This window comes from Syngnathus leptorhynchus, chromosome 11, assembly GCF_054491065.1.
Source record: "Syngnathus leptorhynchus isolate UIUO chromosome 11, UIUO_Slep, whole genome shotgun sequence".
NCBI classification, from domain to species: Eukaryota; Metazoa; Chordata; class Actinopteri; order Syngnathiformes; family Syngnathidae; genus Syngnathus; species Syngnathus leptorhynchus.
Genome location: NC_141205.1, coordinates 469959 through 482064, shown reverse-complemented (window position 1 = coordinate 482064; position 12106 = coordinate 469959). Strand labels below are relative to the sequence as shown.

The 12106-nt window shown below is 45.7% G+C and overlaps 1 protein-coding gene across 4 annotated transcripts in view; it reads left to right on the top strand.

Annotated features, from left to right (window-relative positions):
• Nucleotides 1–12106, top strand: part of LOC147048665 (calcium-dependent secretion activator 1-like) — a 36845-nt gene that overhangs the window by 8747 nt on the left and 15992 nt on the right. For 2 of the 4 annotated variants that reach the window (XM_085923078.1, XM_085923076.1), the window contains exons 10-20: nt 1142–1250; nt 1353–1565; nt 2757–2893; nt 2975–3162; nt 3429–3599; nt 5520–5621; nt 5695–5758; nt 5859–5982; nt 6953–7021; nt 9807–9913; nt 10626–10782. In XM_085923078.1, coding sequence (XP_085779204.1) covers nt 1142–1250; nt 1353–1565; nt 2757–2893; nt 2975–3162; nt 3429–3599; nt 5520–5621; nt 5695–5758; nt 5859–5982; nt 6953–7021; nt 9807–9913; nt 10626–10782 — 1441 coding nt within the window. The remainder of the gene's footprint in view (nt 1–1141; nt 1251–1352; nt 1566–2756; nt 2894–2974; nt 3163–3428; nt 3600–5519; nt 5622–5694; nt 5759–5858; nt 5983–6952; nt 7022–9806; nt 9914–10625; nt 10783–12106) is intronic. The other 2 variants (XM_085923079.1, XM_085923077.1) reach the window with 2 other exon arrangements.

Genomic DNA, 12106 nt, shown 5'->3' with positions numbered 1-12106 from the left:
CACTGCCAACTTGAAGCCTCTTGTTTGCTTCTAGCTAAATATATTGCAACTGACAAATACTGGTCAATCGACATGACCGTGTGTGTGTGTGTGGGGAGGGTGTGTGTGTGTGTGTGTGTGTGTGTGTGTGTGTGTGTGTGTGTGTGTGTGTGTGTGTGTGTGTGTGTGTGTGTGTGTGTGTGTGTGTGCACATGCACAAACAGCAAATAGCATCATGTGCACAGATGTGATTTTCACAGCAAAATGTGCATGGCTCGTTTAATACAATCAAGGGCATATTTGGGCAAAATTGGAGGGCCCAGACTCCCCGAGGAAACCCGATGCAGATAGAATCCCAAGAAATAACCCGAATTTGCTTTTATGTTTTGAAAAGCACTACTACGATATTGCAATATATCGATTCGTTCTGACTAAGGAACCTTTGGCCATTGGAGAGCTCATACATATTGTTGTACATGAATAAACCTGACAAACGCTAGAGCCGCAGCAAAGCAAACTGAATCAGAACCCCACGGAATCCAACCGATCATGACATTTTAGAATCGTAACACGGATCGTATTGCATCATCTTTTGGGAGTTGTGAGTGGAGTTGCACCACCCTGTCTGTGCCCTCTGTTGATGAGCAGGGGGAAAGAAAAAAAATGACAATCATTGTTTTTAAATGTATATGGATCAATATATATGACATTTGTGTTTCAGTGCATTTATTCTTTGTTTTTTTGCTGTCATCACATCCAAAGAAAGCCATTGAGAGAAAGGAATGGCTGTAATTGAGTCTCAGATTTGCCTTTGCGCTCTCCCAAAGGCCAGAGAACGGCTGCAGAGTCCCTCCATGGTTTACTTTGCCCTAGGTGTCATCAGTGTTTGTCGTTTGGAATCTCATTTGGCACGCACACCCAGAATGCAGCTGCAGTCAGAGTGAGAGCTGCCACTTGCAGCAACAGAGGTGGCCGATTGGCCAGGCCCGTTGATTTGCGACGACAGGCTCGCGTCGTATGACTGGCAGCGACTGCAGCGGCCCAGTGTCGCCACGCCCGCTCTTACTGCCGTAGAAAGCCCGTATATCAGTCAATACTGATGTTTGCACAAATAACAATAATGCACAATGTTCTCCACTATCTGCTCCCTTACTCCATCCAGGTGAGCCAGTACACGTTTGCCATGTGCAGCTACAGAGAAAAAAAAGCAGAGCCAGTGGAGCTGCTCCAATTGGACGGCTATACTGTGGACTACACGGACCCCCAGCCAGGTGATGTTGAAAAATATTCCCGTCCGTTACATTTGCACTTGAATCCTGTCAGCTTGCACTTTTGCTCATCCGGACGACGTACCGCGTATACGCACCCTCCAGGCCTGGACGGCGGTCGGACATTCTTTAACGCCGTGAAAGAGGGCGACACCGTCATATTTGCCAGTGATGACGAGCAGGACCGGATTCTATGGGTCCAGGCCATGTACCGGGCCACCGGCCAGTCCCACAAGCCGGTTCCTCCGACCCAAGTCCAGAAACTAAACTCTCGAGCGGGGACAGCGCCGCAGCTCGACGCGCCGATATCTCAGTTCTGTAAGGGCTTCACTTCTTAAATGATCATTATTGCCGATGAATGTTCAAAGAAACACAGACATGATTGAAAAGTAGTCAATGAGGAAAAAGACATGTATCACAATGTTTTCCACGCCGCTGCCTCCTCGGCTCTCTGTTGTCAATGTGCCGTACATTCAAGTGAGGGTGGCTTTGCTTTGCTTTGCTTTGCTTTGCTTTGCTTTGCTTTGCTTTGCTTTGCTGTGCTGTGCTGTGCTGTGCTGTGCTGTGCTGTGCTGTGCTGTGCTGTGCTGTGCTGTGCATCTTGATATTTCTCTCTTCGTCTTTGTAACCTTGACCGGGCCCGCTATTTGGTAGTTGGATTGAACGGCAGGTGCTTTCCTGCCTCTTTTCGCCTGCCTTTTGTTCGATATGAAAATATGACTGTTGTTTGGAGTCTTTCCCATGGCCCGTTCCGGCTGAGATGCAAACGTTTCTGACAAAATACGATCCGGAATATTTCTTCAAAGTTACCGTGGCATCCCTGTTTGTCGAATTTGAACAGACATTCCATCGAAAATGCCGTTGAAAGGTCTTTTGAGCGTGCACCGGTAGCGCGGCCGAGACGTCCTGGATCCTCTGTATGAAAAGAAAAAAATAGTAGGCATCAATCATTGTCAGGGCCGTCCTTCCCCACCCAGTCAGGGTGGGCGGCTGGGGGTGTCACTGCAAGTTACTGTCCATCCCTCCTGCATGCCTCCGCTCCCTCTCACTCACATCAAATAGAGCTGACAGGCCAGCAGCTACAGTCAGTCCAAAGGGGCACAATGTCATTTTTTTTCCCTTTTTTTTTTTTGTATTCATTTGTCTTTTTTGGGGGGTGCTGCTGGTGGCATGGTAATTTTCTAGCTTGGAGCATCTTTTGTTTGGTTTGTTGACTCGCAGCCCGTTTGCTGTCATTCGGCAGCTAAGAGAACGATAATCTTTCGATGACTGTGCAGCGTCAGACATTTGTCTGTAGTTCATATTTGGAACACTATTTTTTTAAAGCCTCCTTTTAATTGGCTGCTAGGCCCCCTTGAGTCAGTCCAGGGTGGCTGGGGATTGTGTCCGTAAAGTGCATTTGTGCTTCAATCCAGTGGAACCTTGCCTACGCTTTCTTCCTCCACCAGCGACATCCTTGCCACTGTTTGGTCAGAGTCAATCCAAATAATTGTCTTTGGAACGATTCAGATGCGGATCGAGCCCAGAAGCACGGCATGGATGAGTTCATTTCAGCCAATCCCTGTAACTTTGACCACGCGTCGCTCTTTGAACTGGTCCAGCGCCTGACTTTGGATCACAGACTCAATGACTCCTACTCGTGTCTGGTGAGCAAATTGGTCAAATGCAAAACTGGTAGCTGGATGGCATGCGTATCTTGCGTGTGTGTGTGTGTTCCCTGCGTCCAGGGCTGGTTCAGTCCCGGTCAGGTATTTGTCTTGGACGAATACTGCGCTCGCTACGGCGTTCGAGGCTGTCATCGCCACCTGTGTTATCTGGGTGATCTACTGGAGAGGGCGGAGAATGGCGCCATGATTGACCCCACCCTTCTACACTACAGCTTTGCCTTCTGTGCTTCCCATGTCCACGGAAATAGGTACAAAGAGGATTGCAGTGAAAGGCCATTTTCCCCACACTGACATTTGTTGCTTATGAGATGGCCATAAAATGAGGGCAGGGAGCCACAAGTGTGTTCTTCACACGTTTGCATTGATTCCCACCTTATTCGGTTTGCACTTTAACTTTTGTTTTTTTGTTTTTTTTCCCCCTCTTGTCTCGTTCCTATTTCTTGAACCTCCTAACCATGTCCACTTGACCAAAATGCCCTTGATGTTCCACCAAATTGCTCCCAAGCGCTGTTAGTCAGCGGGTGGCACAGTTGGTAAATTGGCCGGTAACAGAGGCCGAACTGCAGCGAGCGCTTTCCCCCTCTTCTCCTGAGCCCTCTTCCCAAAGCATTAGGAAAGAGCTCAGAATCATTGAGTTTATGAAGAAACGGGAGCTCAGGTACCCACTTGATTCAGGACCGAAAAGGTGAGTGATCCTGGAATTTGATGCAAACGTCTCCCTTAAGTTTAGTAGCTCACTGTACTATTCTCATGTTCTTCTGAGGAGCACTAGTCGTAAAAAAAAAAAAGAAAAAAACAACCAAATAACCACAACACCAGAATTAGGTTTCAGTTGACATTTTTGATGAGCAAAATGGCATCTTTGAATTGATGTCAAAGCTGGTCCTTGGAAAGTTCTGGAAGACTGTGTCTTGATTTTCCAAACAAATGTCATGGTGGTGGTACATGAGTATCAAACAATTGAGCCAAAAGAGTGACATCCACACACATGGAGCCTTTGCTCCAAATGGCCTTGAGGCACGGCCATGACAGGTTGACAGGTTGTCACTTGAGATGGCTGCTGCCAATGTTGGTGCACATCCCCACACAGAAAAAGAAAAAAAGCCACACACCTCAACCGGACAACTCCCACATCACCATACTATCTTGATGCGGTAAATTGTGATCACTTTCTCAGTGTCACTACTTGAGTCACGTCCACTAAAAGATGACTACATGACAAAATGAATGACACAGCTGAATAGCAGTTATTTACAATTACGATGCCCAGATGTTATTTGTGTTCAGCTTCAAAGCAGCATTCTTCAAATAATTTTCCAGGATAGTGTTTGAAGGATGACACGTGCGTCTCCAATACCTGGAAGGAATTTGTTGCTTGCTGTTTGTCACTGATGGCTCATCTTCACTGAAGTTGTGAGCTCACTCGTCAGGTCATCCAAACATGAGGGAGCTGACCTGAGTCCTAATTAGTGTGAAATTCTTGCAGTTTAATATGGGCTATTTTCATTTTGACAGCCCCAGTTTGCCAGCCCCACCCACCCATCACAAAACAAAGGCAAAACCCAATACGGACGATGGATTCAGAGAAAACCACTTTAAACGACTTTCATTGCATGTCCGAAATGCATTCCCATTTCAAATAAACTCCCCTTGTTACTCCATATTGGTTTATTATCCAAGCAAATGCATCTGAAGCCTTTTTGTCTTTTTAGTGGCACTCCCAGCAACCGCTTGACATTTTTTCTTCTGAAACGTCACTCTCTTGAAAAGGATGCCCCAATTAGCTAGCAATGATGCCAAGCAACCAGCACGCTTGTATCATATCAAACACCGCAAGAGGCTCTCCTAAACAGTTGTCCACTGAAAGGACATGTCAAAAAAAGAGTTTTGGGGGTCGGCAGGGCAGGGCAGGGCAGGGCAGGGCAGGGAGGGGGTGATGGATAGAGGGTGTGTCATGTCTCCTGCTTCTCATCATACTGTCACAGCCACCAGTCCAGCGCCTCCGCTGTCACATGCACTCTGCTCACACTCCACCCGGACCCAACCGTGTCACATGGGATAAGCGCAGTGGAGATGCACATACTCACGGGGGTGCGCACCTGCTTGACAGGCCCGATGTGTGTGTGTGTGTGTGTGTGTGTGTGTGTGTGTGTGTGTGTGTGTGTGTGTGTGTGTGTGTGTGTGTGTGTGTGTGTGTGTGTATATATATATATATATATATATATATATATATATATATATATATATAGAGAGAGAGAGAGAGAGAGAGAGAGAGAGAGAGAGAGAGAGAGAGACAGACAGACAGACAGACAGACAGACAGAGACAGAGACAGAGAGAGAGAGAGAGAGAGAGAGAGAGAGAGAGAGACAGAGACAGAGACAGAGACAGAGACAGAGACAGAGAGAGAGAGAGAGAGAGAGAGAGAGAGAGAGAGAGAGAGATTTTTGTATTATCGGAATGGAACTTCCCATTCAAAATATGTCGCAGGTATGTACGAAAAACAAAGTTAGCGATCGCAGCAATGGTTGTGATTTTTGTTGCAAACACGTCAGCGCTTTTCTGTATCACCTTTCCCCGTGTTAATAAATGATTCTTCTGTTCCAGACCGGATGGAATTGGTACTGTAACTGTGGAGGAAAAGGAGCGTTTTGAGGAGATGAAAGAAAGGCTTCGAGTGCTATTGGAAAACCAGATCACACATTTTAGGTAAAACAACAAATCTGCATCTGAGCTAAGAGCAGCATGAATAACCAAATGTGACACTATAAATGGGCAAAAGGTATTGCTTTCCGTTTGGACGTCCAGAGGGTGCCTTGAAAGCAACTCTGTCTTTGCTCGAAAGGGTGAGTCATTTTTTCTTTTGACTCGTTGCGCTTGTTGATATCGATTGGGATGGAAAAAAATGAAAGAGCCTTTTTTTTCTTCTTCTTCTTTCCCTGTAAGGTTTTAATGAAAGACGTTGTCACCCCGGTTCCACAAGAAGAAGTGAAAGCTGTGATCCGTAAGTGTCTGGAGCAAGCGGCTCTTGTCAATTACCAGCGCCTGGCAGAGTACGCCAAACTGGAAGGTAAGCTCTTCACACATCACAATGCGTATAATGACTTCTGAACCCAATTTTTCCAAATTGTTTTGGTCTTTTTTCAATTTCAAGCTTATTGAATTCAATGAAGCAAGCGCTATTCTATGTACTAGTCCATCTGGTTTGAGATTCTACACAATGCCCCCCCCAGCCATTATATAATGTACTTTCTTTTAATATGACACTCTCTTGGAACGTCGCCTTTCCTAATTGCAAATGAACAGTAAGTAAAAATGCATTCAATGGTCTTTGCTGGCTTCCACCGTGCCGATGCCGCCTCGCCTGGCCTGGGCTTATCTTGCAGCTGAGTCCTACATTGGCTCTCTCTCTCTCTCTATTTGGTCATTCTGATGAGATGCGACCATTGCTCTATTTGCCTTTGCTCTCTGATGACCATACTCACCTCTACCTCCCTCCCTTCTCCTCTGTGTTTAGTAACACGACGTCCAATAAACAAACCCTAATGACAGCTCATGTTTGTGCTGGGCCAGGTTTTCTTTAAGAGACATCATAAGCACAATTAGAGACATGAACACATGAACTATTGTTAACAGAATCTAAGAAATGTTGCCAAACATTTACGAAATTCATTCACCCCATTTTGTCTTTTTAAGATGATGTCCGTAAAGAAACTACACCTGCCTTCCGATGAAAAAAAAAAAACCCACAAAAAGAAACAGCCTCTCGTACTACTGTGCTTGTTGACATCTGTGGGAAAAAAAACAGACTTTTTTGATCCCCTTTTGCCGGGTGGAACGAATGGTTAATCCAAGACAGACTGACTGCCCAATACATTTTGAATGATGGATGACACGCGTCCGTACATAGGGTGCATATGTGAGCCATAGGGCGGCACGTTGCACAATCTAAAGGGCCCTGAAAACGCCAATGGGCATCCTCTCTGACTCGGGCCTCTGGCGTGCCTCGGTATCCTCCCTCCCTCCCTCTTTCTCTGTAGGGAAAAAGAGAGAGATGTATGAGCATCCCGTCTTCTGCTTGGCGTCTCAAGTGATGGATTTAACCATTCGTGAGTACTTTCCCAGCCTCATCCTCTTCCCTCCCTCCCTCATGTTTCTCTTGCAACCGGCATGCAGTCTTGTTGGTTTTAACCTGCTTCTTTTTTATTTTTTTGGGTTTCCTCCACAGTCTGAAATGTGTACTTGTCAATTTCTTGACAGCGTTCCCTCTGCCTTCGAGCTTGTTTTTTTTTTTCTTTCTTCTGTACTGCCCAAAAGCGCACTGTGTGTCTGCAACTTGAATGCATTTTTACTTTGCTTCTGTGTATTGGCTTCCGTGTCTAAGGTCACAATACACTGGAGACAAAAACATACATAACGCCATCTCAAAGTAATCTTGCTTAGCGTAACTAGGTCATTCAGTAAACTACAATCATGTTGCAGGTGGAACGTATGTGCTAGTTTCACTTTAATAGGTGATGATGTTGGCATTCTTTTTTTTGGGGGGGGGGGGGGGGGGGGGGTATGTGCTGCGATTGTTTTCTGTTGTTTTTATCTTGGCCAGTACTACTTTCTCATTTGAACATTACATTTCTCTCTTCTCCTCTAAATTGTTCCCTCTTCTGTCTACCTCCTTTCCTTCTTTGTAACGTGTCTCAAAAGTGGCCAAATGTCAGGGGGAAATGGATGAATCAGGTGATAATAAGTCTCCTCTTACTTACTTACTTACTTCCTTCCATGTTCTTGTAACCCTGAGCAGAAATCATTTTCTGCAGTCCTAACCATAGTCTTCAGTCAATGGAAATAACCCAAATCAAATGCATGAAATGTAATTTTTTGAAGTAGAGTCAACACACTTACAAGTTCAAAATAGAAATGGTCTCAAAAAAGTCAAAGCAGGTGAGGGGAACTCGTAAGAACAACATAGGTGGCCTTCAAGTTTCTCTGAGCCAGCTCGGGGTTCCAAACACTGTGAATAGTGAGTGGCGTGACGTAAAGAGCAAAGCGAGCTGTAGTGGGACTTTCTGTTCTTGTGCCACAACACAAGATTTGGATATATAGTGCACAAAGATGGAAATTCATTCAAGGTGGCAAATGTGTGACAAACGCTGGCCAGACCAGGGAATTGTTCAAAATTGCCATGCTACATTTTGCAGACATTTGTGAACAAACACTGACAAACAAATATACGTCAATTGCTACCTCATTTCGATGAAATGGATCAACAACAACAAACAGTCAAAGAGTTTGACAGGAGTCTTTCACATATCAAACTCTAAAGCCGTGGAAGTAGAAGTGTGCTAGCAAATTCTGCGCTCCTGGCATCCTCCGGGAGGGGAGGTCCATTCTAGTACCATTGTGCGCGAGCTGTCAGTCATGTTTACGTGACTTGAGCTCCTGCAGGTACACAACTATGAGACACAACACTTGTTTTTTCCACAACATCACTCAACCACTTACATGAGCACATCATCTCAAAGAAAAAAAAGTCGAGAAAGACAACATTGGTCATTTTCCAACCGTATTCATTTCCTGTGGTATCGAAGGTGAAATAAAGGAGACAAAATAATCGTCTTTTACTCTTCTATATGAAGTGCATGGAATGAACTGAGGATTTCTAACCTAGAAGATTTGATTTGATTTGATTTGATTTGATTTGTATGTGTCCACGCCATCTTTGATTCTAATAGGATGCTATCTATATATTGCAATGTGCTAATGTTTACACTTTGACTACAAGATTTGTTTTGTGCTCATTCAATAATAGGAAATGGCCCAAAGGCAAGTACCGAATCTAATATTTCCAGCTCTGAATCCAGGCCATCCAATACAACCCCATGAAATGATAATGCACGAGCCAATGGCCCAAACATGAAGAATGCCGAATAATGCTTACTTATGTAATGATGGTCCAAAATACCTTGGAGTGCAATATCATGCTTATAGCATGGCCTTGAAAACCCAAATCAAGACACATTTTTCAAAAGAATTTGGTGTGCATCAAGCAATTTGAAAGAAAGATTGGCCATGGTATAATTCCATTCCACTCACTGTACATGAGAGAGATGCATCCCACCCATCAGGGCAGTCTCAAACTAGTCGGGAAACTATTTTCAACATATTTTACACAGTGGGGCAATTTTGCTTCTGATTCGAGGTGCTTGCCAAGACTGGCTAGGAAAAGCCCACTTGTAAATATGGAACACATGCACAGACAATCTCACGACATTACTGCATGATGAGTGTTGAATGTTTGCATCCCATATTTTCTCTTGATGTTGCCGTCAATCTTCTGCCACACTGAGAGGGACACCTTACTTAAGATACCTCCAATAATGCCACCGTCTCGTAAGCTTTCATTTTATACTTGTAACTGTCTTTTACTGTTTGAATGACTGGGAGAAAAGAAAAAAAAGAAAAAAACAGCCAGTCACCCAGTCACCCAGTCACCCAGTCAGCCAGCCAGTCAAGCCAGTCAAGCCAGTCAGCCAGCCAGCCAGTCAGCCAGTCAGCCAGTCAGCCAGCCAGCCAGTCAGCCAGCCAGCCAGCCAGCCAGCCAGCCAGCCAGCCAGCCAGCCAGCCAGCCAGCCAGCCAGCCAGCCATCCAGGCCTAACTGAAGCATGCTGATGTTCTGTCATAAGATAGTCAATCAAGTATGTCAATTAGACTGATGCTGTAGTCTGGACGATGAAAAATATACAGTCTACAGTCTCTTTATATCAAATCCAAAGATGATCGATTGATTGCTGCGTTTGCTACCCATGCATCGGTCGCATGCTTGCAAGCCGTACATAAGCTTTTGACAAGGAACCTTTCAGATGAGAGTCTAAAATGTGACCTTTGTGCAACAACAGAGAATGTTGGCCGACTGGTCACTCCTGCCAAAAAACTGGAGGACACCATTCGCTTGGCTGAGCTCGTAATTGAGGTGCTCCAGCAGAATGAGGAGCATCATGCTGAGGTCAGTGTCAATGGGACCATTTCCATGAAAGCAAATGGCATCTTCGTGATTTGAATTCACAAATGTTTGGACAGTCGCAAAATAGCAATTCTCAATTGAGGTTTTCAGAATGTTTGGAAACAATAAGACGTGAACTGAAGAAACAAGTTCAGACTGTTGCACCAAAAAAAAAACCCTAAAAACTTGGCCTCAATTCTTCAGGGCACGGCTGGTGCACGTACCACCACCACCTTCCAAGCTTCCAGTGTTGATACTCGATGTGAATGAGCAAACATTTCAGCTCCTCTCGGGTGTTATTAAAGGACTAACCAGGGGGTGCACATGAAGGAAAACAAATGTTCTGGTCGTGCTTGAGAGGAGCCGTCCGTCCCCTCAACGGCGCCTCCGCTAGAGTCATTCCACGGGGAGTGCGGCGCGCCTCGATTATTCCACATCATTTCATCACGGAGCTGTGACTAAGTGTTTAAGTAGCTCCCATACTATGTCTATCAAGGAGCTGCTGTTTCCTCTGTGGGCCAAGCCAAAGGGGAAGCCTGTGATTACACTTGATAGCAAAACATTCACATCGTGTGAATTAGCACGTGTCTGATAGTTCACAGGTCGGTCCACTATTCAAATCGGGTGAGGGCAAGCGCTTCAGATAATGGAGAAATCATGTAAATGTCTTTCCTTTCCTTTGTACTCCTCCTCATGGTTACGATTGTATCCGAAGGCCTTTGCGTGGTGGTCGGACCTGATGGTGGAGCACGCCGAGACCTTCCTGTGTCTCTACTCCACGGACATGGACGAAGCTCTTGAAGTGCAGCCGCCTGACAGCTGGGACAGTTTCCCCCTCTTTCAGTTACTCAACGACTTCCTGAGGATGGACTGTGAGTAGGGGCAGGGGAAAAGAGATGACAATATTGCACAATGGGGGAGCGACACGTTACAATGGGTACACATTTCAAAGTTGATGAAACGGTGACTGTTTTCATGTCGGGGTCTCATTTGTTGGAAATGTCAATACATTATAATGTCAATCATACGTCTGTCGTATCGACTTTGTGGATTTGCTTGTGGAACGCATCTCCCGCAAAACAACAAGAGATCACTGTCATAATAATCATCAAAAGGAGGAATTGTGACTCACATCTTGTGTTGGGTTGCTGCAGGCTTGCAATCTCTCTAATGAACTGCATTCCTGCATCGTGGCGCTGTCCGCGGTCCTGAAAAGGATACGCTTCACAATTGCAACTCAATCGGTCGGGTGCTAATTGGCCCCGGGGAACGTGTCCTTTTTCCTTTGACTCGACCGGGAGTCAAGGAGAAGTCAGATGGTAATCCATGACAAATCTGCTCATTTGTGTTGCCAGACTGAAAATGGCAATTGAAATACCTAGCAAACAATGACTCGAAAAAAGCATTCTGTTTCCAATTGAGAACACACACAGTCAGTTATATCATTGGAGCAAAAAATAGAGCCTGAGCCTGACAACACCATAGATCGGCAATGACTCCTCTGAAAATTGTGCCTTGATATCACATACAGCAAAGGATCCCTCAAAGATACGATCCAAGCTCCTCAATATGTAGACAGAAGGTCATCCGATGGGGCGCCCGTGAGCCACGCACGCACTTGAATATGTAGCAGTAAATAGCCTCAGTAGCAGTCGGGCGCCAAAATGGGCTCGCCGTCGGGAGAGTACACGAGGACCAATGCGTTTGGGAGCGTTTGGGTGGCGGCGAGCCCCGCAAACACACTCCTGGACAACGACACATCCAAGTGGACAACCGCCGCTCAAGTGGCTAATTGGGAAAGCGCCACTCACGGAACACAACAAACATTGCACCTACTGTGGAGCCCTGACCTTGACTCCCATGCCAACACATGCTCAGAGGGGGAGAGAGAGAGAGAAAGAGAGAGACAGAGAGCAAGCACGCTGCATGGAGCCAGCCGTGAGCCATCACTTTAGCGCACACTGGCCTCCATTTTATCTCCTGCGGTCTTTGTCAGTGTTGCCTTTTTACCAGTTGGAAGCAGGAAGAGGCAAAGGCAGGGGGAACTGTTTGAGTGAGTGATTGCTTCCCGTTTACAATGATCCTATATTGCTGCCCGCGCCATAGGTGTCACATCAGCAATCTCCTCTGACGTGGTTTTTCTTCTATTGTTCATGATTCCAATCAATATCGTACACTCCAAAGTGAATGGTCATT